The 25,449-nt window shown below is 42.7% G+C and overlaps 1 protein-coding gene across 1 annotated transcript; it reads left to right on the forward strand.

The window, feature by feature from the left end:
- The first annotated feature begins 1,522 nt into the window (after nucleotides 1-1,522).
- Nucleotides 1,523-23,894, forward strand: LOC102566566 (cathepsin E-A). The gene is made up of 9 exons (XM_006275048.3): nucleotides 1,523-2,047; nucleotides 2,219-2,390; nucleotides 7,573-7,690; nucleotides 10,384-10,502; nucleotides 12,868-13,067; nucleotides 15,906-16,028; nucleotides 18,048-18,192; nucleotides 22,119-22,217; nucleotides 22,306-23,894. The coding sequence occupies exons 1-9, from the start codon at nucleotides 1,962-1,964 to the stop codon at nucleotides 22,483-22,485; spliced, it is 1,242 nt and encodes a 413-aa protein (XP_006275110.2). The 5' UTR covers nucleotides 1,523-1,961; the 3' UTR covers nucleotides 22,486-23,894.
- Nucleotides 23,895-25,449: the final 1,555 nt, after the last annotated feature.

Here is a 25,449-nt window from a genome sequence, read left to right on the forward strand (position 1 = left end):
AAGAGAGAAAGTTAGTTTTCATTTCTAACTTAAAGTACTTGAGAAGTCCTATCCAGAAAGACAGTTGCATAGATTGGTGAAAGCTCAGCCCAGCATACCTCTAAAGTCAGGAAAGACTCTGGTTGAATAAATAGGCATTTCAACAGGCCTCGTTTGTATGAATAATACTGAGGGAATTATTCTTTGAACACACTGGAGAGTGCTGTCTTTATGATCTGGTAACTAATAAAGCTAAATTAGTTCAAACCTGTTGTGTAGTTGCATTAACAAAGAGCAGTGGCAGTGTTACAGTAATACAGTTTATTTAGTAGGTTTATTTAAATGTCTATTAGTATAACAGCATTCACACTAGGAGTTACACAACTGAACTATATCTGCTTCTAAATCCATGTAGTTAAACCACTACAAAAACTGAGTGCAGATAAACTCATGGGCCATGTCCAGACGAGCACAGCCGTGCAGTATGTGGTGCTGTGACCACATCTGTGGTGCCACATACTGCACATTCAGATGTTCTCTGCACTGCAAGGGAGTGCTGCCCATGTCCATTTTGGTTTTTTTCCCTCCATGTTTTTTGGGTTTTTTTTGACCCCTGGTTATCCAGGGGTAAAAAAAATACAGCAGAAAAAAAACCTGAGCAGCACATGTACGGGCAGCATGCACTGCTCAAAAGCAGAGCTGGGCCACCCAGAGCTGTTCTGCAGCTGCCAACCAGGCTCTGTGCAGCAGAATCACTGCTGCTACAGCCCTTGGAGGCCCCCAGGACCCCAGATAAGGCTGTTGAGGCCAGCCCATTGCCAGCCTCCCTCACCCCACCAGGGTAACTTGCCACTTGCCAAAGCAAGTGTGGCACAGGCATTCCCTGGGGACAAGTGGTAGCACAAGGTGTGCTACTGCTACTTGTCCCTGGGAGACCAAACATCCACATCACGTGTGGACACGGCCATGGTGACCATTACATAAACTGTGGGGAGTAAGTTCCAAACACTTGTGACTTCCACTTTTTTTGGTTTTCCATAAAGGTAAGATATATGAGGTTGGCAAAAGTCAGAACAATTTATTTTAAATACAAGTTAGGCTCATGCCATAGACTTTTAATAGTCTATATTTGGTGTTTCAGCCATTTTCCTATGTACTGTAACTTTTTAGTTTTGTTTACTGGCATATTAAAATTGAAACATACGATAACCTCTCTTCTTATACATTCATTCTTTGTTATAAAATTTCCATCTTTGGTCCCTGTTCAAAAGTCGATTATTCCTTTATTTAAATTCACCTTTGTGCTGAGATCAACTTATTATTTAGTTTATGTTGAGTCAAGAGACTGAGGAAAAGTGGAAGATTACAAATGTCTTGTTGAAAGATTCAGAAAAACCTTCATTAAAGAAGCCTTGACAAAAGAAGACCACTGGCTATTAATGCACTATGTTGTAGGCCATGTTTTTTTGGACTAATGATTTCCACATCAGCTCTCACATAAATAGCATATCTGCTGGCTTAGTTTTAGATAGGGCTTTAATCTTTAGTTGTTAGCAGATGACTTGTCACAACACACTCAAATACCCATGTGTTACATCCTTCTGGAACATCTCCATATCAAAAACCATGCTATTGTATATTATGTCAGATGTATTTGTCATAAATGCCTTATGTATACATGTCATCTAAGATGCATTTCAGCTTTCTTTTTTACTGACCGATCCAGAAAAATTCTCAAAGCTGGTATTTTGCTTTCTTTTTCTTCACCTTAACACATATAATGTCCATTAATACACACCTTTTAGCAGAGGCTGTTCCCTTGGCAGATGTGGTTTAATATCTTTGATGGATGTGAATAATTACCAAGCTTAGAACACATTAATAGGGATTCTGCCAAACCACTAACCTTGTGTAATTGATTGACCTAAGTAAACACCCTTTGTGGCCCAATGAATTATAAAAAGAGAGTACTGAGTAAATGAATGCCACTGGCTTCCAAACCAACTGAAACCATGAAAGTGATATTATTGGCTCTGGTTTATATTCCATTTACCATAGCTGTAGAAAGGTAAGAAAGCATTTCAAGTATCACAGTTTATTTCATGCTCAGTTGACTTAATGATCTTTGTGTGTTATCATGAAGGCTAGTTCTGTTTCATTTTGGGTTTTTTTTCAAGATGAATTGTGCTGGGGAAAGCAAGGCCAGTTAACGTTCTGCATGTTTATTTTGTTTGCTCAGGATCCCTTTAGTTCGATTTAAATCCATCAAGAAGCAACTTCATGAAAGGGGAGATCTGGAGGTATTTTGGAGTAATCACCAACCTGACATTTTTGCACGGAGATACCTGCATTGCTTCCCTTCAGATATCTTTTTACCAGCTACTTCAGAAAGGCTGTATGATTACATGGATGTGAGTACCTTCTTGTACAGTAGAATCAAAGAGATTATTTATTGTTTTGAGGGCAGGTTTTGTTCAGCATACTTGAAATCTGTTGTCCTACATGAGGCTGACATTAATTGCAGATCAATTTACATCAGATGTCACACCCTTATAAATTAACTTGCTGGTCTGCAAAAGATTGGTTGTGAAACACAAGCAGAATTAGAATAGGAATGAAGTCTATCGGAAATGTCCCTATAGATCAGCTCATGTAGTACTATACTGATTTTATTGAACCTCCACATGACTGTTGATTTGAATGAAGGATTGGGACCTATAATAGTAGTCTATTTTGTATTTAGCTGAAATAATTTTTTTTAGCATGTTACAGAATAAATCTCCTCTGTTCAAACATGTTAGGACACAAATCAGTGTTTAATTAATTAAGACACAGAAAACACTAGCAAAGTTCTATTTTCTGTTACTGTTGTTATCTATTGTGCTTGAAGTGCCCCACGTATTAAATAGGCAAATGTCTGATTTCAGCCTTGATACATTTATTGTCAAATGAAACCTGAAAGATAAAAGATTGGGTGGAATATTACATCACAGAATGATTGAGCTTCTTACCTTTGGGCACACCATACATGTTTCCTGATATACAGCATTGTTTGGCTTTGTCTTTGATTGGCGGTATTAACATTTCTCTGCGGAGAAAATGAGGTTGCACAGGCCTCTCAGAGGACATTGTGTTTGCTTAGAAGAAAGGGCAGGCATGGCAGCTTGATTCAGCGAGGGAGTCCCAATGTAGAGGGCTGCAAAGAAAAAGGCCCAGAGACTGGAGTGGGAGAAGAATGCAAAAGGTTAAAACAATCCTCTTCAGAATTAGAACTGGCCACAAGTTTTCAAAATTTAGATTTTTTTTTGGTTGGTTATTCAGATTTTGACAGAAAATGTTGTCATAGTTTCTATTGTTCCAATCTGTGAATACCGACATAAAAAAAATCCCCCCGACAGCCCCCCCCAACCCTTAAATACAAATAGCACTTAAATATAGTTTGTAGATATTTTTGGTGGTTTTTCAATCAGCTCTGACAGTCAACAACACTCCGAACCTATTCATGCCACTGATGTGGGGGGAAAAGCACCCGACAGCCTTAAGGCAGGCCTGCCCTGTCCCAAAGGGAAATGCTATTGAGAGGTGGCTCTGAGGCAGCCATTCATAGGTTTGAGGGAGTGTCAGGAGCAGCCCAGACTGGCCCTGCCCTGCCCTGCCCTGCCCTGCCCTACCTTGAGGAGAAATGGGTAAACTAGTGCCGCCTTGCACCTCACTTTGAATCGCTGAATTATATACAATTTCCAAAAATGGTTGAAGCACATCAGCCATTCCAGCTTCCCCCTGGACTCTGGCAGTTTGACTCTCCACACAGTCAATCAGCTTTATCCAAGGTAAATAGGTTGTAAAAGGAATTTTGTACAATGAGTGGGATCCTGCATACTTTGCCAAATCTTACCTCCTCACCCCCCACCTCCAAAAAAAACCAAAACAAAACAAAAAAAAACCTGCAGCACTTCTGTTCTTGCTATATAGGTCTTTACTGATTTTTATAAAAATACAAGTACAAGAAATATTAGGAAAAAAAGCTGCTAGTAGAATGACTTCTATCCTTACTGGTTCTGAGTGGATAGACTACTTAATCTAGTAAAAACTTCAGTGTTTATGAATTCGGGTTTATTTGTCTCTCTAGCTTTGAACAGTATGTCTGGAGTAGATAACTGTTATGTATCATATCATAAATCAAAATAATAATGATAGTAGTAATAATATGAGATAAGAATGAAATAGAATTCCACTTCCATCTGCTATGGTGGAGGTAGCACAAATGAATTGGAAACGCTGGGCACGCTACATGTTCAGTAGTGTGCTTTTGCTAATGCGCATTAAATTTAGCACCTCCATTGTGAGGTATTATAAACAGGTCCATTAGCTTATTTTAATGTGCATTAGTGAAAGCACACTGTTTTTTGTGATGCTTTAATGCACCTTAAAATCAGGGCTGGATTAACCCTTTAATGGGCCCTAGGCAAACATTCATGGGCCCCTACTTTTTTTTCACTCAATAATTATAATATGTAAAATAAACAACTGGGCACCTTCTTCACTTAGGCATGTGCCCAGTTTGCCTATGTATTAATCCAGCCCTGATTAAAATAGGCTAATGCACATTAAAACACACATTTAGGGCATTTATACACATGCTCTGCGGGTGGGGGAGCACTTTAATTAGAGCAGCACCATAGGCGACAGAAGGGGGGCTAACAGAGCTTCACCCCCCCAACATGTGGGGCAGCAGTAGGGCTGCAAGGCAGCCTGGCTTAGGGCTTCTAGCGGCTGCAGCAGGGATGGGGAGGGAGAGAGGCAGGCACTGCCCAGCCAACAGTGCAGGACTGAGCCGTGAGCTGCTTGTCCAGGGGGCACGGCTCCTGCTGCTGCATGCACCCTGGGAGGCATGGGGGGTGCGTGCCCCCAATCTGCGCAGGGCAGGGTGGGCTGTCACTCCAGGCTGGGACCAAGGCTGCTCAGGGCTCTTCCTGGTGGGGTGAGTGGCAGTGGCACTGGGAGGGGGCTATGGTTGGGCGGGGCAGCTGCAGCCACCCCAAGATTCTCCATCGCCCACCCAACCTCCCTCCCAGTGCCACTGCTGCCCACCCCCAGTGTAGCACAGCCCCCCCAGCCAGGAAGAGCCCGGTGCTACCCAGGCCCCAGCCCACAGCAGCAGCCCACCCTGCCCTGCCCTGCCCTGCCCTGCCCTGCCCTGCCCTGCGTAGATCAGGGGCACATGCCCCCATGCCTCCTGGGTTGCATGCAGCAGTGAGAGCTGCCACCCCCTCCCCATGCCCCATGGACAAGTCGCGGCTCCATCCAACACCCTGCCCTGCCCCAGCTGTGCAGGGCCTGGTGGGGTGGGCACGGGGGTTCCAGGGGCTCCGTCCCCTTTGGCCCAGTGGCACAGCTGAGGCTGGTCCCGCTCCAGCCCCCTGCTCCAGGCCCCCTCAGGCAGTGCAGGGCCAGGGCCGGGCTGTGCAGGGAGGCAGTTGGGACTGGGGGAGTGGTGGGCTCATTGGTGTGGGAGGAGCTGGCTGGGCAATGACCCTGGGTGTGGAGGAAGGGATGGGTATAGCAGGCCCTGGCCCTGATCCCATTCCAGGGCCTGGCTCAGCTCCACTCCCTCCTGGTCCCAGCCCTAGCCCCATTCCCTCTCCCTGCCCCCCCATGCCCCTCCCCCACAGACTTTCCTTCCTGGGGGGGTGTGCGGACACATGTGCATACTTGCTCAGCCCTCCCCCGCAAATTCTTTTCTCCCTCCGCCTATGAGGAGCACTCTAATTAAAGTGCCTGGAGCATCTCGTGTATCAGCATCCCTGTGCTTCAAAGTGGCAGTGGGGGTGCTTTATCTAAAGCTCATTTGACAAGCTTTAGATAAAACACCCTTACCACCATTTTGAAGCACAGGAACCCTGTGCTACATGAGATGCAGATGCTGGCTGGAGTGTGGTAATTACCACACTCCAGCAGACTCCATTAATCAAGTTTGCTCTGACACGCTGTCAGAGCAGCCTCTGTGCTCACGTATAGACACCCATAGATGCTCCCACTGATCCTCAGAGTGAAGTTCAAAGAACAAAAATCTAAATTTCTATCTAAGTGGATAAGTTAATTGAAGTTTGGGGTTTTTTTACGTTGAAAAAGGAAACATCATGTCATCACTGAATGAAGTAGGTAGAGCGGTTTGCTGACTTATAGAATCATAGAAAATTAGGGTTGGAAGGGGTTTCAGGAGGTCATCTATTCCAACTCCATGCTCAAAGCAGGCCCACCCCCAATTAGATCATCCCAGTCAAAGCTTTGTCTAGCTAGGTTTTAAAAACCTCCAAGGATGGAGCTTCCACCACCTCTCTGGGTAAATGATGCAGTGTTATTGCTGTATAGGTGTTATGATGCAGTGTTGTTACTTTTTCTTTTTTTAATTTAGCGGGAGTCCTGGATCAAGACCCAAAGGTTTTATACTCTGCAGCATAAAGACAATAATACACTTTACATATATAACATACTGGTTAATTCAGTGTTAAGTTGTTGCAGGTTTTCCCATCTAACTGTATTGTTGTTGTTAATTACCAGGTAAGTTGTTGCACAGAAACTGATATAAAAGGATAAGGCCCTACCTTTCAGAGCTTGTATTCTCATTTTAAAGTTAATACAGTGAAGTGATTAAAAATGAGAGGAAAGGCAACATAGAAAATCATTCAGTGACTTGGTTGTGGCATGTGCTCATCTGGATGTTCTGTTAAGTTTAACTCATGTTTGTGGTTTTACATTCTCTGACTGGGAGTACAGACCATGTTCTATTCCATATTGAATATATTAATGTCAACATACTAATAATAAATATCAAAATGTTTGCATCATTACAAAATATTTTGATACTGACTACTGCTTTTTCTACTTGTAATCTGGATTCCAGAAATGCCTTTTTCTAATAATAGGTCTCCAAAGCTGAAGTGCTACTCCATGGGCAGATATGGGCACCAAGCACTTAAAGCTTGGAAGTTGATAAACTCTTTACTTCAGAGTTCACGTATTCACAGATTATCTCTATCTGCATTTTATACCCAAGAGCCATCCAAAGCTTCTTTATCGACTTGATAAGTTTTGTGCAGTGCATCAGATAGAGGCTGAGAAAAAGACACTGGAGTTGATCAGCTTGTGTTAACTTACTAATTATTACGGACTGGAATGCATCCCAATAAAATCTACAGTACTATGTCTTAATATCATATGTGCACTGCTGGTCAATTACTGTTCAGATATATGTGAAATCAACATGGCTAAAGGTTACTGTTCTTATGATGATGAAACTTCCAGTCACTTTGCATCTGTACTTACTTCAGTTGAAGTCATTGGAAAAACTCCTACTGGCTTCAAGTAGTAATAGGTTTAAGATCTTGCTAGGAAGCCTTTAAAGATATGCAACATCCTAGATGACACTACAGTAAGATTTGACTTAATAGAATATTCATGGGACAAAGAAGGAATGAGTTGCCTGGCAGAGGTCATATTTAATTTAAAGTCAAGTTAAGTTGTAAAATCAGTCCTTTTTAGGAATTATCTGTATTGAACTAGCTCTAAACTGCTTGCATATTTTTCCCTCAGGCCCAGTACTATGGGGTGGTAATGGTTGGGACCCCTCCTCAGAAATTCACAGTGGTATTCGACACTGGATCGTCCAATTTTTGGGTTCCTTCAGCCTACTGCATCAGTGAAGCCTGCAGTAAGAAATGTTATATCCCTTTAAGCTTTTAACTCTTTTAATGGTAAAGAGACCATTCTTCCTGTTTAAAGTAGCTCCCCTGAACTGAAAACATTTTTTGCTGAAAAATATGTTCAAACGAAAAGCAAACACATTTCATGAAAAAACATCAGTTTCACACAATAGCTGTACTTCACAGCCCCATTATAGAACGATTATTCTGAGATATTCAGTTCCAATTTTATTTATTATTGAACAATAGTGAAGGAACTGATATTCTCCATTACTATACATAATATTTCCAGTATTGCAAACTCTAGAATTTGACATTGCTAATTCTACAGAACAGGACTGAATGTAACATAACAAGATAAATCTATTTCCATTTTACTGGTTAGGTATGTCTGAAAAAGGAGTCCATAGGAAGTATGGTTAATGGAATTTATCTCAAAAGAGTCATCTGTTGAGCTGCACTGTATACCCTGCACAGCCACCTTTGTGTTTGAAAAGTCTCAGAAACAACATTTAGACATAGTACTCTTGGGAACATTTAAGACTTAATGGCTTGGGACAGAAATTACACATAAACTGGTATAAGTGATCAGAAACCAGTTCAAATCTGTAACACAACAGAACTTCAGTGCACATAAACCATTTTCAAAATGGCCAAAACCATTTTAAGATAAACCTGGATGGATCAGACTTAATGGCACATAAAGAAGTGAAGTTTCTGGGTCTAACTCATGGCAATACATAGAAATTGCCATGAGTTAGATTGATCCTCTCAGTCCAACATATGTTAGCTGTTGGATTGGGAGGGTGGAGGATTGGAACTGATCCAAGGAGGGAGGCTGTGTCTTGCCCTGCTTTCCTGTGTCTCTTTCCCTGGCTCTGTCCCCACTCTCAGAGTTTCGTTTCTGTCTCTGGATGGTCAGGGGAAAAGGCAAGGGAGGGAGGTCTTCTGGGGTTTTCTCAGCTCTGCTGGAGTGTGTGTGTGTGTGGGGGGGGGTACATTGGAGCCCCCACCAAGGTGAGGGGCTCCAATCCACCCATACCCCAACTCCAGCAGGACTAAGAACCTCAGAAGGGACATCTTTCCCCTGCCTTCTCCCCAACCAATCCAGAGAGAGCAGCTAAGCCAGGCTGCTTTTGCAACTGGATCAGACAAAAATTAATTAAGTCACTTTGCTTAGGAGCGGCTTCATTTGACCCCTCATAAAATGAGGGTTAATTTGTCTCATGGCTAGTGTGCTCTGTAGCCATGCATTTCTGTTTGGGCACAACTTTAGAGTGATTTCAAGGAGCTGATCATGTGGCAAATATAATTTCTGTCTGCACCTTAACTGATTCAGGTTAAATTGGTTTATTGAACTTCTAGCCCAGATCCTGTCCAAATTCCAATTAACTTACAGTCCCCCAGCATCCCAGGATGCTTTACGTTTTCCCTCGCAAATCCGGCTTCATAGAGTGGATGGGTTAGCCTTGGCCCAAGCTATCTGCTCCAGCCAAGCAGGGAGTAATGCTCTAGCACCTCCTGACTTCCGGCCTGGGCTGCTAGAGACATGTGGCTGCATTTCTGGAATCAAAAGTGAATGTCTGTTCACTTGTTTATTGGTTCAATCTGTGCAGCTTAGACTAACCTGCAAAAATTGAATGGATTCAACCTCAGGTTTTTTGACTGTCTGTACTTAGCCAGTGCAACACACAGATAAAATCAGAGTGGAGTACTGGGATAGAAAGGTTACGAATGTGCCTACTGGAGAGAACATCTGATATGTGAGTGGTATCATTTGGATGCTATTCCCAACCTTGATTATGACTACCAATCTAATCTGAATATCTGGCTATCCTTACCACCCCAGTGGTACTGGGTACTCTGTGAAAACAACTACAACTCTTTCTCTTCCTGATATCTTTAGGGAACCAGGGGCTCACATTTATCCTATAATGTAGGAATGTAGGTACTCTCCTTATTCACTACACTGTTGAGACTTAGGGCCCTAGTATCTAAGAGCATGAGATCCATAACTCTCAGTATTCTTTATTGGCCATCTTCCCTCTTTTTTATAGCAGTAGAAATGGAAAGACTCCTTCCTCACAGCAATTGCTGTTATGCTGATCTTTTGTCTAGGGGAGGTGAAAGATGTCTCAGAATTCACAGGGTTTGAGAAAAATCCTGGTGTTCCCAAGGATTTATGGTCAGAGCAGGCTGACTTTGTACTTTCCTCCTCAAAGAAACAGAGAGTAGGATTCTGGAAGCTGCCTGTGAAAGCTGTCTGGAAGGCCTTGGAAGGCCCTTTGACCTGGTGGTGTTTGGAATCTAGATTAGAACATTGGCTCTTTCATATACACTAGCATTGGGTTACTATTTTATTTCTGTTTTATCCATCCCTCACGTTTGCCATAATATGCAACCTCTGCTGCTGCCAGTCCCAGCTGCTAATTGGCATTCTGACACTGTAAAAAATGCAAGGCAAAAGGAACAAAAGTAAACTTGAGAAAGTGAAAACATCTGTGGAAATAGCAGGATAATATATATTTTTAATGCAGAAAGGAAATTAATCAATCATTTAAGTGTTTTGGGAACAAAGTGAGCATTGCAGTGTTATGGAAGGCATCCATCCCTTACTGTATTATTTTGTTTGCTTGAATGTATCTGAGAAGGCTGGTGCATTCCTTATCTTTGAGCTTAAACATGCATTTTGTTTTCTCAGGCGTTCATGAAAGATTCAAATCCTTTCTATCAAACTCCTATCAGCATGGAGGTCAAGCCTTTTCTCTACAGTATGGTACTGGGCAGCTTCTAGGCATTGCTGGCAAAGACACAGTACAAGTGAGTAAAACCACTAAGTCATCACAACCACTCTATAGGCTGGGTGTTTATTACTTTCCAGATGGGCAAGATGTTGATATTGACCTAATTTGGGGCCTGCCTTACATGTTACTCCTGTTATGCTGACGCAGCTGCTATCAGTGGAGAGGGCTGAGCTGGAGCCCTTCAGGGTGGAAGTAGGAGAGGAAAAAAGCTGTCAACACAGTGTTGTCTGTGAGAAGCCCTTAGCTGCAAAAATGTCTCATTCCTTAGTCCAAAATAGCATGAATCTGACCTTGACTGCTTACTGCAAGGTCCAGCAGTGTACTCAAATTTTTGTGATGTGGTGTTAGTGACAAAGGAGGGTGTTGCTGGGGCTTTGATTTCATCTCTGGATTCAATGTAAGGAATAGCTGTTGTTTCAGTCTTTTTATCTGGTTGTATTTTAAGTTCATAGCAAAGAGGCCTAGAAAAAACATGTTTAATGTAGTATAAAGTAAATGGGCCAAAGCTTAATTAAGATGGACTTACGACTCTGTCTTGCTTGCTTATCAGAAGTTTTAATGCAGCTAAACTCTATGATCTGGAAGGTCATGAGACCCCATGGCTACATCCCTACAAGCAGGGGCATGCAGTTGCTGTAGGGAAAAAAGCAGCAGCACAAATTCATGTTGCTGCTTTTTGCTCCAGTGCACATCCCTGCATGTGGAGTTAGTACGGGGGAAAAATGCTCCCGGTGAGGTAGGGGAGGTTGGGACCAGCACCTGGGGTGGCCCTAGCAGCCTTACCTGGGGTATTGGGGGCCTCTCAGGGTGGCAGAGGTGGTGATCCAGGAACATGGAGCCTGGCTGGCTGGCCATGCGCTGGTTTTGGGCAATGCATGCTGCCACCACATGCACTGCCCCACTTTTTTCTGGAGCAGGTTTTTTTGACACTGGGATCTCCCAGCATGAGAGCAGCTCTGCAAACTGCATGTGTGTGCTTGTCTGGATGCTGCTCACCAGGCAACATAATTCTATGTTTTTGGGTTGTTGGGTTTTTTTGAGCATTTAATTTCCTTGGCTTTATGAATGATTTCTCAGTGTCTGTGTAAAAAACAAACAACCCCTCCCCCATAAAAGAAAAACTCCAAAAACCCCCCAAAAACCTACTGCTCCTTCTCCACTGTATCTGACTTCTTGGAAGCGAGTACCCTAGTCAAGTCCATAGGTTGCATTTTAACCCCTTCACTGTCCCTGAATTGTCTTTTCATCTTGTTTCTCCAGCACAGTCTATTTCTCTTTTTTTTCCAGTCCTCCTCCCCACAGAAACGTAAGGATTGACATTGGGACTGCAGGAGAAGGGACTAGAGAGTGGATCTGGGAACAGTACAGGGTCTAGCATGAAATAAGCAGGAAATTTTTGGAAGACAAGGTAGACATGGGTATGTGGAAGAGCTTGGAGGGCAGAACTGGAGCCCATGCACTATAACCTCTCTCGCAAAGGGGCACAGGGTGGGATACGCTAGCTATGATAAATCCTGAGTGATTGCAATCAGTTTGGGAACAATCAGAGTGATAATCTGAGCTCCAAGTATATGTACGTATGCTAGAAGAATGGAGTAATTTTGTAAAATGCTTGTGGTGTTATGGAGCTATTTCACCAGAATTCTTAGCTCAAAAGATCTGAATTTGAATCAGAAAGCCTATTGGGCCAATTATTTGGAGTTCCCTGTTCAAACTGTAAAGTTAGAACAGGGCATATCATTGTTTAGTGTTTGACATCTGCCCGAAAGCAAAAGGAGCACTAATTCCTGTTGCGAGGCAAAATAAACATAGATATAGGGACTGGGTTAGTCTTGGACTTGCAATTTGTTTCAACATGATGCCATTTGCCCTGCTGCTGAAAGTCTGAGAAGTGATGAGAATAAAGTCTGCCTCTTCTGCCCTTTACTCATGTTTTTTGCCATTAGCTTGTGAATAACTGGCAGCCTTTAAAGAGATTTTTTTCCAACCATATCCTCACTGGTGTGATGCATGCTGCACTATTGTAAGGGCCCTGCTACATGTTCAAATTAAAGCTGGGTAGAAACCCATTATAAAGTTATACACATTTTCAAGCACTAATTTTGTAGTTATTTGGCTCTTATAGCTAGATGGACATCTTTTATGGCATGATAACTAATTTGCACATGTGGCTGGTCTAAACGTATTGCGTGATTAACCAGTGAACTGCATAATATGTAACATGTGGCAGGGGCTTAACTAACACAAGTACCTTTACACTCTAAACATTACATTTAATAGAGCTAATGCACTTAATCACCTAACATGCAACTAGCATGGCTATTTCCTGTTATCTATCATTCATTACTCTAATTCTCTTTTCTTTTTGTAATAATGGCCAGATTAGCAATATTTCTATAGAGGCACAGGATTTTGGAGAGTCTGTCTTTGAACCAGGCATGACCTTTGCCCTTGCACACTTTGATGGAGTGCTGGGTTTAGGATATCCATCTTTGGCAGTCGGCAATGCTCTTCCAGTGTTTGACAGTATGATGAACCAACGCTTAGTAGAGGAGCCAGTGTTTTCTTTCCACTTGAACAGGTTAGTTTTTAACACTTAGTAAACTGATGGTGTCAAAAGAAACAGATTTCTATTTACTGTAAATGGAGAAAACTGTCCATTTGTATATTTCTTCAGCTTGTAAGAAGAAAACATTATCAGAAAGTTACTTCAATAGAGACACTAGTGGGGAAGTATAACAGCTGAATGCATGTCTCCAGAAATGCTATTAAATTTGTTTCTTTAGTATAATACTTCTTGTAACTCAGATTATCTTCACTGCATAATAAGCAACCAACGCAAAAAAAGCTCCCTGTTCTATTGATGTACTAATCTGAAGAATTTTCATTTGAAACCTTGCTGAAAGTGAAAACATGGTCAAGTTTTTTGAACTTTTGGATGAAAAGCAACCCCTCCCACCTTATTTGTTTTAATATTTTTCAGTTTAATCACTTAATCTGTTTTTTCATTTAGTTTTTCCTTCTCTTCTTCCCTTTTCCACTTTTCACAGAAAAAAAGTAGGGTGAAAGGAAGGAGAGAAAAATGGGAAAGCAAAGACCTCATGTTTTATCAGATCAGAAAATTGTTGAATTTTGTTTACAAAACATATTTATCAGTTGCTGAGAAGCTGCAGTAAGAACAGTTGCACCCAACTTTTTTCTGTATTTTGAGCAAAGAATTCATAGATTCATAGATTTCTAGGGTCGGAAGGGACCTATTAGATCATCGAGTCCAACCCCCTGCTCCGGGCAGGAAAGAGCACTGGGGTTAAGTAACCCCAGCCAGGTGCTTGTCTAATCTCCTTTTGAACACCTCCAAGGTAGGGGAAAGCACCACCTCCCTTGGAAGCCCATTCCATATTTTGGCAACCCTCACTGTAAAGAAATTCTTCCTGATATCCAATCTAAATCTGCTCTCCTTCAGTTTATGGCCATTGTTTCTAGTAACCCCAAGGGGCACCCTGGTAAACAAACAAAGTATCTCCTATTCCCTGCTGACCCCCCTGATGAGCTTGTAGACAGCCTTGAGATCACCTCTCAGCTTTCTCTTGCGGAGGCTGAAGAGATTCAGGTTCCTCAATTTGTCTTCATAGGATCTTACCTGCAGACCCTCAACCATATGAGTAACCCTCCTCTGAACCCTTTCCAGATTATCCACATCCCTCTTGAAGTGCGGTGCCCAAAATTGGATGCAGCATTCCAGCTGCAGGCACACCAATGCCTCATAGAGGGGAATTTCATTTCCCTAGACCTGCTCGTGATGCACTTACTAATGCAGGAAAGATTGTTTCCCTAGCAAGCAGAGGTAAAGATAACTACTGTGTTTAATAAGCACAGTATTCCATAGTGTGACAGGGGGCCTCCTCGGGGCTGAGGTCTGTGGCCCGCTCACCTGTCACTGTGACAGGGGGCCTCCTTGGAGCCGAGCTCCATGGCCCGCCCCCTGTCTGTGGGCAACCGCCCGCCTATCTCTCCTGCCACACCTTTGATGTTAATTGATTCAATTAGATGTCAATTAAGTGGGAGGCTTCCCATCTAGTGCCCCGATGCCAGGGGGCGCTCTCTGCGGCTCCTATCCTCCCCAATACCGCAGCCCAAGCCTCACAGATGGCATCTTGGTGTTCACATAATCACCGGCCCCACACTGGGCCCCAGAATCATCCACATAGGACCCCTCTATGATCCTCTCCCATCAGGCGGCCACTCCGCCTTCATCCGGGCTACCTAGGCCCCCCAAAGCCATGTTCCCCTCTCAGGTGTGGTCCACCCAGGACCTTCAGCCACTTGCCCTGGCCCACCTCCAGGCCAGTCGGGACCCCAGGCCCCCGGCTCTTGGGCGTCCCTCACGGTGGGCCCCTGGCCCTTTTGACTCCCATAGTCCTGGCCCCAGCTTGGGCCAGGCGAGGGTACTCTCCCCTTTGGGCTGGGTCTCTAGCCGCCCACTCGCATCCTCGGGCCTCACCGTGCCACTACTCCCTTTCTCCTAGGGGCAACCGCAGCACCACGCCCTGTACTTAATCACGCTTTTGGGGTCCGCCCTCTCTGGGGCCCTCACAACACTGGCCCTCTGGGCCCCCCAACAAACACAAGGGTAACCCACCCAGTGGTGGTGGGAGCTAGGGGTTAAGGTGCCCCAACCCACCTTTCACCGGGGTGATAAATAGCCTGGCATTTCCTGGGGGCTCCCGCGCCACTGAGAGCCCCACCAGGCCACCCACTCCCAGCAGGGTGCAGTTTCAGGTCATGCCTAGGACCAGGAGCCTCCTTACCATCCCCTTGCAGCTCCCCCTTACCGCCGGGCAATCTCAGTAGCCCTCCAGCCAGGCAATGGCTGCAGGAGGCCAGGCAGCAACAAACTGCCCTGTTTATATAGGAAGCACATGCCTCAAAATGGCTGCCCTCGTCAGGCACCTGGAGGCTGCCAGCTCCAGGCCCTTAAAGTGGCAGACACACCCTGTGCTCTGCCACACATAGGAAAAGGAATCCTCTTCTAATCTTAGTTTCCTAGGTCAAACCCAGAGTGATTCCATTTCAATCAACAGCTTCACCTTGCATTCATATTGAGAATGAGACCAGAAACTGGCCAGAGCCACTGCTTGTATCTTACCCCCCCAACGCTCAATAACTGGAATATAGTTTTTTGGGGGGTCTTGGTAAGGGATTTAGGCTGGGAGTTTCTGATTGGAGACAGCAAATAATATAATTTAAAAATAATTTAAGTATAACTTAAAATTAGAAGTCTTAAGCTTTCACTGTAACTTATCCATTTAAAAAAAAAACCAAGATGTGAAAGGGTTGGAATTGAAAATTGATTCCTCTATACATTTCATGTAGTTCGATTTGCCTATGTATTTATCTATCTGTTTTGTTTTATGTTTAGAGGAAACAACATTGAAAATGGTGGAGAATTAATCTTAGGGGGCATAGATCATTCCCGCTACAAAGGTTCAATTCACTGGGTCCCAGTCACTGAGAAAAGCTACTGGCAAATTCATGTTAACAAGTACGTATGCACATGTATAAACAGCATCAAACTGCTTCTCTGTGTGGAGAAGAAAATATCTGTTAATTCAATCCCAGGAAATCTATGCTGCAGTAACCTACCTGTAGGTACTCCTTTGCAAAGGCCCTACTTCAGGGAGGACACTGAAGCGAATTAGCATCTCCTGGGCTACAGTGATGTTTCTAGAAGCCACTTGAAGGAATGTCCCTTATTAATATGACACCTGACAGGTTACTAAATATTATTCCCAAGATACAGGTCTTGTAGCTAAGACACTGAAGAACTGAGTTCAGTTTCCATAGTGTTCCTGTGTGACCTTGCTCAAGATGTTTAGTCTCTCTGTGCCATAGTTTGTAGCATGTCCACTGATGGTAATAAAATCATAGTGATTATGGAGATTCATAGATGTTAGGGTTGAAAGGGACCTCAATGGATCATTGAGTCCAACCCCCTGCCCGTGGCAGGAAAAAGTGCTGGGGTCATGTGACCCCAGCCAGGTGCTTGTCCAGTCTCTTCTTGAAGACCCCCAAGGTAGGGGAGAGCACTACCTCCCTTGGAAGCCCATTCCAGATTCTGGCAACCCTAACCATGACGAAGTTAGGTTCTGATGTTCAACCTAAGTCTACTCTCTATCAGCTTGTGGCCATTGTTCCTGGTTAAGCCAAGGGGTGCCCTGGGCAAACAGAACATCTCCTATTCCCCATCCCCCCCCCCCGGTGAATTTGTATACTGCCACAAGATTCCTCATAGGGCCTTCTCTGCAGGCCTCTAGCCATACAAGTAGCCCTTCTCTGGACCCTCTCAAGGTTGTCCATATCCCTCTTGAATTGCAGCACCCAGAATTGGACACAGTACTCCAGCTGCGGCCTGACCAGTGCCACATAGGGGGGAAGCATCACCTCTCTGGACAATAAGTCAGACTTTGTCAAGGCCAGTGGTAGACCTTATATTTGTTCCAAGTTATTCAAATTACCCTGAAGTATAGGAGCAGCATGTCTCTCTATTGACCCAATGACCCACATTTATTCTGAAAGGATTGATTTCCATAAATCAGTTCTGGGCTTCACATACCACAGATCTGTATTGTTGCATCAAAAGAAAATCAGCATATTGGGAGTCATAGTTGAGAAGGCATACAGATGAGATAGAAATATTCCCTGAAACATGGAGATTACTTAAAAGCATATTGTTTTACAAAAACCTTAACCATTTGGATAGGGCCTGATGCACCTACACTGCATTGCAAAGGGCAGTTAGTTCTGCTAATTACTTTGTTACATAGACAACTCATATTCATCTTGGAGTTGACGATCCAACTCCAAGATCTCTTTCTGCCACCGTACTGCTGAGAAGGGCATCCCCCAGCCTATATGTGTCCTGGTGATTCCCTCTCTCTAGGTGCAGCACTTTGCACTTGTCCTTGTTGAACTGCATCCTATTGTTCTCTGCCCACTTCTCTAACCTGTCCAGGTCTACCTGGATTTGGTTTCTTCCCATCAGTGTGTTTACTTCACCCCATAGTTTTGTGTCATCTGTGAATTTGGACAGAGTGCTTTCCACTCCCTCATCCAGGTCACTGATGAAGATACTGAACAGAACCAGCCCAAGGACCAAGCCTTGGAGGACCCCACTGCCCACATCTTTCCAGGTCAATACCGGCCTGTCCACCCTCACTCTCTGGGTACAACCCTTAAGCCAATTTGCCACCCACACGACTGTGTAATCACCTATGGCGCAGCCGTTCAATTTGTTTATGAGAATAGGATGGGATACCCTGTCAAAGACCTTCTTAAAGTCCAAGTAGATAACATCTACCTCAACTCCTTCATTTAAGCATTTAGTGACCTGGTCATAGAAAGAAATAAGGTTAGTCAGACAGGATCTACCTGCTATGAACCCATGTTGGTTGCATTATATTACCTGCTGGACTTGATTAAAGTCCCTGCTAACTCTGTCACCACTCTCTGTATCTTTATACTGAATAAAGTGCCTGCATATGTTCTTATTTTTCTCATGCAGCGTGAAAATCCAGGGACGGATTGTGTTTTGTGCTCATGGTTGTGAAGCCATTGTTGATTCAGGAACTTCTCTTATTACTGGCCCCTCTTCCCAAATAAGACGCCTTCAGGAGTCCATTGGGGCAAGTCCAACGCAAACTGGAGAGGTAAAAATCACTAGGAAAGCAATTCAAAAGGAAGGGCAGCAGTAATTTTGTACCAAAACTTAGGATATGGCATGGCAGGGAAAGGGAGAAAATGATGAACATTAGGCAAGAAGTAAGACCTTTGCAGTACAGAAATCAGGAGGCCGGTGGGGGGAGGGAAGGTATTTGCATTGTATCGTTTTTTCATCCTTCTCCTTCCCTTCCTCCTTTTCCAAGATATCTCCTCTCCTCAATAATGATACACATAGAACTACTGGAAGTAGCTCTTTAAGGTATTCTTCTGCTAAGGATGCCCAGAGAATCATGACATCATATACCAGATCGAATATCTTTTTGTAAACTAAGGAAAAAATTACCTTTCCCAGGTCTTAGGGCATGACTGGTAGCTCTTCAAAGTCCAGGAGGAGTTCCTGTCATAACCAATAAATTAAGATAAAAACTGTAACTCATTTCCACCCCCTTGTTCTACCACTGAACGACTATGGTATCATCCAGACTCATGAGGCTATAGTTATTAGGCTAAATGCTAACGTATCAGAACTCCTGCAGAGAATCAGATTGAGCTAGGCCTTCTCTTTTCTATCCTTCCCATCTTCTGCACACATTCAGTCCCTGGGACCTTTTTCATTCTTTTTTTCTTCCCTGTATTGTGTCTCCACTTTGTATTGTGTTCTGTAACCACCCTCAGCTTTTACTCTCATCCTTCTCAAGCTATATTTGCTCTCCACTTTCCTTGCCACTTCCTTCTTTCCATGTGCAGCTCAATTTCAGATCTCCATTGTTTCCACTCCCTTCCTCACTATACCACCTCCCAGTCAGTGCCAGTGTCATCCTCTGATGCTCTTGCTTCTTCAGGGACTTTTCCTTTGATGTCAAAACAGCTTTATTTAATCACGTCATGGCTTGCCATTCGTAGACTGGCCTCCATGTTGATTTCTATGTGAATTTATTGGGTTGGATCATGTGAATGTTGAGACTTTTCTGTGGAACACTGACTGCTATATGGCAGACAAGGTTCTTTGGGTGAATCTGATATCTTTTATTAGATCAACTTAAATAGTTGGAAAACAATTTTAAGCAAGCTTTTGAGTTAAAATTGTTAAAACTTAAAAATCATTTTCCAACTATTTAAGTTGGTCTAATAAAAGATATCAGATTCACCCAAAGAACCTCGTCTGCCTATGTCCTTAGACCAACACGGCTACAACCTACACCCCTGTGACTGCTGTATATACGTTAAACTTTCCCACTACCATTTTTCAAGTTTGGGTCTCCAGCCTTCATGAACTCCTACTGCTGAGCTTGTGATATGAGGTGTGGTGTATGAAAAGACTGAATTTGGGTTCAAAAGCTTGTGCTTTATATATATTTTATTTAGTTAATCTATAAAGGTGCATAGTTACCTGGCCTTCTGTATGAAAACACTGCCACCTTGAGGTGTGTTTTATGTATTACATCCCCACACCAACACATTGCATATAATTCATGAGGACAGTGCTATACATTTTTAAGAGGCAAGGATTTCTTAGGGTGATATATTTTACTGGACCAACTATGTAGCAGAGTTAGACAAGCTTTTGAATGCAAGACATTCTTCATCGATTTTGAGTACTTTTCAGTACTAGGGCTTCTTTCTTTGCTGTGGCTCACATTTCCCTAGTGGGTGCATAGTGGGTAACATTTTCACATGACCTAACTTCTGCAATGTCTAAAGTACGGAGGTAACAAGAGTGAGACAGCTAAACCCTATCCCTCTCTAGGGACAGTGTAATTTATTTTTGCCAGTGCTTTACTGCTGACCTTTGGCTGACTTGCTGATTCAGTTACCACATTGCCACAACTTCAATACCTCCAATGCAGCAAACACATGTATGGTTTCTTTTCACTTTTCTTTTCATTTTTTTTCTGTTCACTTTTCAGTAATCTTGATTACAGCTCATTCTGTTGCAAAGTCATATTCTAAAGCAACATTAAGACTACATGGTGAACCTTGAAAATAAGTCAGCCAATGATAACGTAAAAAGCACAGTTTTAATTCTGCCCCTTTTGTGCTTATTTGTGCCTGATTCACAACTGTGTTATTCCAGTTTTGATTATGCCTAGTTAACATTGGTGATTTTTGTTTACTAATTCTAAGAGAAACCTGTTTTGTTTCCAATCTAAAGTGCATGCACATGCATGTTTAAGATAGTAAGTGATCACATAAATAAAGGTGATATTATCATTCATACTTGCAAAAAGGAATAGTTAAAATCATGTATTCAATTTATATTAAAGCAAAAAATAAACAAGGGCATAAGAGGGAGACTTTTTCCCCACAGAGTCACAATTTTTTTATTTTCACTGCTTGGAATATGATTTTAGGCAATGTTAAAATTATTATTCAGTCAAGTTTCAATTTTTATTTCAAAGTAGCCTGAACATATAATGTTGCATCTAACTTTTGTAGATATTAAAGACAAATCAAAATATAGAGACTGATTACCTTAGCATAAGTGGTTGCAAATACCAGTGGCTGCAACAGGATTTGTATTCCCATATACCAGGAATTAAATTGTCCCAGCCAGTTTTGTATAAATGACATTTGGTTATGATGCTCATATCCCATAATGAATTCTCATGGCTGTTACACTGATGCTGTATATGCCACAGGTTACTTAACTGCTCTATTTGAGTCATGTTTCTCAGAATGGACTCAATGGGCATACAAGCCAATGAGTTCATCTACAAGTACAATTAGCATGCAGAAATAAACTCCAGTGCAGTTCGTCCCAGAGTTTATTTCTCCTGGGTGCTGAATTTACACATGCACCTGGGACTTCAGCATGTTGAGCCAGGGTAGAGCAGACCTGGACTAGCAGGGGATCTAGAGGGTCAGCCTGCCAGCCTGGGACTGTTGTGCCCTGGCTCAGTGTGCTGTCGAAGGGCTGGCTGGGACACAAGGGTACTACAGTCAGGGTATAGCCGGCAACCAGTCCCAGTCACTCTCTATACATACATTTTGGTGCGCTTAACTACTCTGCTATAGGATAGTACTTGTCCTGAACAGTATCATCCTACAGCAGAGTTTATTAGTTTACTGCACCCTAATACGGGCACATGTGTAAATGGTGATGTTTTACTGTGGAGCTAATTAGTCAGCTCCACAGTAAAGTGCACGTGTAGATGCACCCAATATGGTGTAAAACTCAATGTGTAAAATATAAAAGGCATAAACTAGTTTTACAAAATTCTACATTAATTTCCAATAGGAGACTTGTAAAGCAATATGTCAAAACAATAAAGCTGACTATAAAGCTTCCCTTGGATTTGAGGCTGCTATGGTCTATAGCATCATGTGCCCCACAAAAGTGCTAAATGGGTTCTATTCACCTGAAACTATGATAATCTATAGAAAGGGAAGGGTTGTGGTGGGAAGGTGCTCCTTTAGGGGTTTTTGAGAATAGGCTAGACCCTGGAAGCAGCTCCCAGAACTGAGGCAGACTGGGTGGAGGAGGAGTGCACACGGCACAGCCTACTAATATTTCCTTTGTAAGAGACAGTGAGCACCCACAAGAGTGTGGCTGTGCTCACTAGTGTAGCATCTGTCTTCACATTTGTCATCCTTGCTGTTTAGGGACATCACTATCTGGCCTTGATTTTCCTACTCTTGTGTTAGGAGCCTGGGGAGTTAAACCAGTGCCTGAACCTGGGAGTGGATATCCCAGGTTGCTTCCACCACTTGCACTCCTATGCAGGGCCATCATATAACCCTGAATGTTTGATATGCTACAACTATTTTGTATTCAGCAACACACTCCCAGATTTGGTTCTCTGGTTGATGTGTAGGTTTGAAAGTTGATAGATGGATAACAATTTTTAATTAAAAAAGCAATGTAAAACACCAAACATATGAACCTCAAGTCAACTGATTTATTGTTTTACAGTTCATTGTAGACTGTAGAAGACTCTCAAGCTTGCCACATATAAGCTTCACTATTGGACACAAAGAATACAAGTTAACAGCGGAACAGTATATAATAAAGGTATGTCTATAAATTCTGACAAATGTTTCCTACCAGACTCTGAGATGACAAAATATTGCTCTAAATATAAGTGCATTTTCCATTCTAGGAATCCATAGATGGAAGATCCTTGTGTATCAGTGGCTTTCAGTCTCTGGACATCGCCACTCACTCTGGACAGCTTTGGATCTTAGGAGATGTATTTATGTCTGTATACTACTGTGTTTTTGATCGTGGACATGACAGAGTGGGGTTTGCAAAAAGTGTTCATAGAAAGGAGCATTTGTAAGGTCTTACTGACATCAATTCTTCCATAAACAAAAAGAATGTTATTGCAATGGATATGAAATGTGTTTGTAAGGATAGAACCTCCCTCCTCTTTCTCCTCCTGCCCCCAAATTTGCTAGGGATTTAGGGTGCACTCTAGCTCCATTTTTTTCAGCTTGGTCCCATCTCTATAGATTTATAACTGAGAGAGACAATTATTTATTTATAAAATCAGTGACTGGGAGCCCTAAGAAGGGCTGTGTCACTAGTAAGTGATTAAAATGTCAACAACTTGCCTGCAGGATTTCTAATAGGGTGGGAAGGAAAGTGTACTTAGGAGAAGGTTGCTAAATAATGCAAACCTTATTGTGTGTCAGTTACAATGGTGTGAAACCAATCCTAGTTGGATCATTTCCACATGTGTCTCTTTTCTTTCCTGTCAGTTTCCCTTTGTTTTTTTCCCCCTACTGCCGTCTGTTTCTTGACCACATCATTTGTCCTTGTTATCACTCAGTTGTTACTTTCATTTTTCATATTCTTTATTGGGGTTTTGTTCTTCCCTTTCCACCTTTAGCTTCATAGAATCTCTTTAGTGGCCAAATCCCATTAATTTAAACAGGAGTTTAAATCAATCCTTTGTGGACTGAGACTGAATCCCTGCCCCTCCTGGATGTGTCACACAAGACACTGACTGTATAGTAGCATCATGTGGCAAAAAACATGATACGATGGTACTGCACAGTAGTATTAGGTCACTATGCAGTAGCATCACAAAAAAGGCATTTGCCAGCACTACTACACAGCAATTCGGGTTACTGCACATTTATTCAGTACTTATATAAAGGACAAGGATATACATTTACTAAATAAATGCGCAGTAGTGTCTCGTGTAGACGTGGCCCCTGTCTCTTAAACATAATTTCCTGCTATTGGACCTACCCTTTTCCTCAGGTCTATTCTTGTATTTTCTACTTTCTTTTCCCCTTTAGTTATTGCGTTTTTTTAATTACCAAGTCTTTAGTAAGATGCTGCCTTTAGTCTCTGACATCTTCACACTTTGATGGATTAAAGCATCTGGGATTGGCATCCACTTGCATGACAAGAATTTGGACAGGGAAACAGGGATGATGCAATAATAGCAAAATGCCAGTTATGTAGGAATGACACAGAAGCATCACCACGTTCCCTGAAGGTTATGGAACTACTATCTCAGGTCTAGATCAGAGCTGTCCCTTGCTTAGGGTTGCATCATAAGGAATGGCAGCATTGCCAGAAATGAAAAGTAGTCAGAGATAGCTAAGCTGTTCTCAGTTGCATTGTTGATTTTTTGCAATCATGATTTTATCTAATTTAGACCTATTTGAATATTTGTTTTGCTTGTTAGAACTGATCTGAGGTATGGATATACAAATAAATGAAACCAATCAAGCACAAGCAGCTTTGAGTTATTTCTGTTTTCATTTAATTTTAGATTTTCCTTCACTGAGAAGTGAACAAATGCCACAATTCTGCTAAGGCTGATGTGGTACATGTAGAGTGCCATTGTACAACCATTTATGAAGAAGGAGCTTCCTTTGGTTCCAAGGTGTGGGAGGGAGGAAATAAAGGTAAATGGAATGGAAAAACTTCAAAGACACTGCAGAATCAGAGCAAAACCAAGGTGGCCCTTTTGTGCCCTTCCTCGCTCCCAGGAGCCCCTGAATTTCATCTATGGCAGTTCCACACAATGAGGGTTCTGTGGCAAGGTTAGAGAGAGAAACAGTTGTCATATGTAACATATTCCTCACTGAAGTGGAGAGAGATCCCGCCTCTAGGAAATTTTCAGGGATTACATAGATCCGTCAGTACATTTATCTGATTGCAGGATATGTCCAGGAAAAACTGGTTGACTTAAGTTACCCAGTAGAGAATGTAACTGTTAGTTGGGAAGATTTGATATCTTTGAAGGGATGACTCAGGTGGGATCTAAATGTTCAAGGGACAGGCAGTAGTCTTATTTATTGATCTCTGTTCCTGGACTGTCACTGACCTCTGGTCAATGCAGTTTCTCTGTGATTGCTACACTCACTAGTATCATGTTCTGTGTGGGAAGAATTCTGTGGGAGGTCAGCAAGTAGGCAGGGTACTGGCAGGGAAGCTGTGGCCAGCCCTGCTTCCCCCAGTACCCCCTGTTCCTAGATCTATGTGGGAGTGACTCTTTCCTCTGGGGACATGAGGGCCATCTAGTGTCCCTCCTCCTCCTTCCCCCCACCTCCAGTCAGGCACATTTTAGGAATGAAACTGGGGAGGACCTAGCTTAGTCCTATCAGAGACTGCCAGGCCTTGATGAGGTCATCAGACTACTAGCTACAGTCTTTCACTTTCAGTGGTCTCTGCCCTCTGGTGGTTAGCTGTTTGTTTCATGCCACTTTCCACCTCATTCTTCACATTTCCACCCCTTTTGTCTTTTTATCTGGCTAATCCTGACCTAAGATAACTCCATTGGAATGACTGAACCAACAAATCAGAACAAAATTCACTGAACTAATCTAACATTTGTCATAGATGCATTGTTCATGTTCTCCTCCTTCTACCCTTTGTCTGTCTCATTAGTTTTGAGCTATGAGAGCTTCAGGGCACAGGCACTGGCTCGTCTTCAGTGTTTTAATAATGCCCAGCATAATGGGGGCCCATTCTCAGTTGGCTTTGCCAACAGTGAAAATGAAAAATGTGTGTGTGTTTGGAATGTCTGACAGACAGCATAGGTCCCAAAAGAGTAGTTCTGTACTACTTTAATCTTGGGAATGCAAAAGAGATTTGTTTTGCCCTTCATCTGCATTCTGAGGGAATATAAAGGCCAATAGGAATGACAACATCTTCCTTCTCCCAATATGCATTCTCCCAATGACAGGAGCACATGGTTCAGTGGGTTCCTTCTGTAACTATGGAATGACTATTCACAACTGAATTATTATAGTGAATGTTTGGAAGATTGTTGCAGATGAAA

The sequence above is a fragment of the Alligator mississippiensis genome, chromosome 4 (genome assembly GCF_030867095.1).
Source record: "Alligator mississippiensis isolate rAllMis1 chromosome 4, rAllMis1, whole genome shotgun sequence".
Lineage (NCBI taxonomy): Eukaryota > Metazoa > Chordata > Crocodylia > Alligatoridae > Alligator > Alligator mississippiensis.

Excerpts from the sequence above, each read along its gene's own strand:
- LOC102566566 (XM_006275048.3), top strand. The coding sequence starts at position 1,962 with ATGCCACTGGCTTCCAAACCAACTGAAACCATGAAAGTGATATTATTG. Across the intron at positions 10,503-12,867 it reads CTGGCAAAGACACAGTACAA|ATTAGCAATATTTCTATAGA; the intron begins GTGAGTAAAACC and ends AATAATGGCCAG. Across the intron at positions 16,029-18,047 it reads TGGCAAATTCATGTTAACAA|CGTGAAAATCCAGGGACGGA; the intron begins GTACGTATGCAC and ends TTTCTCATGCAG.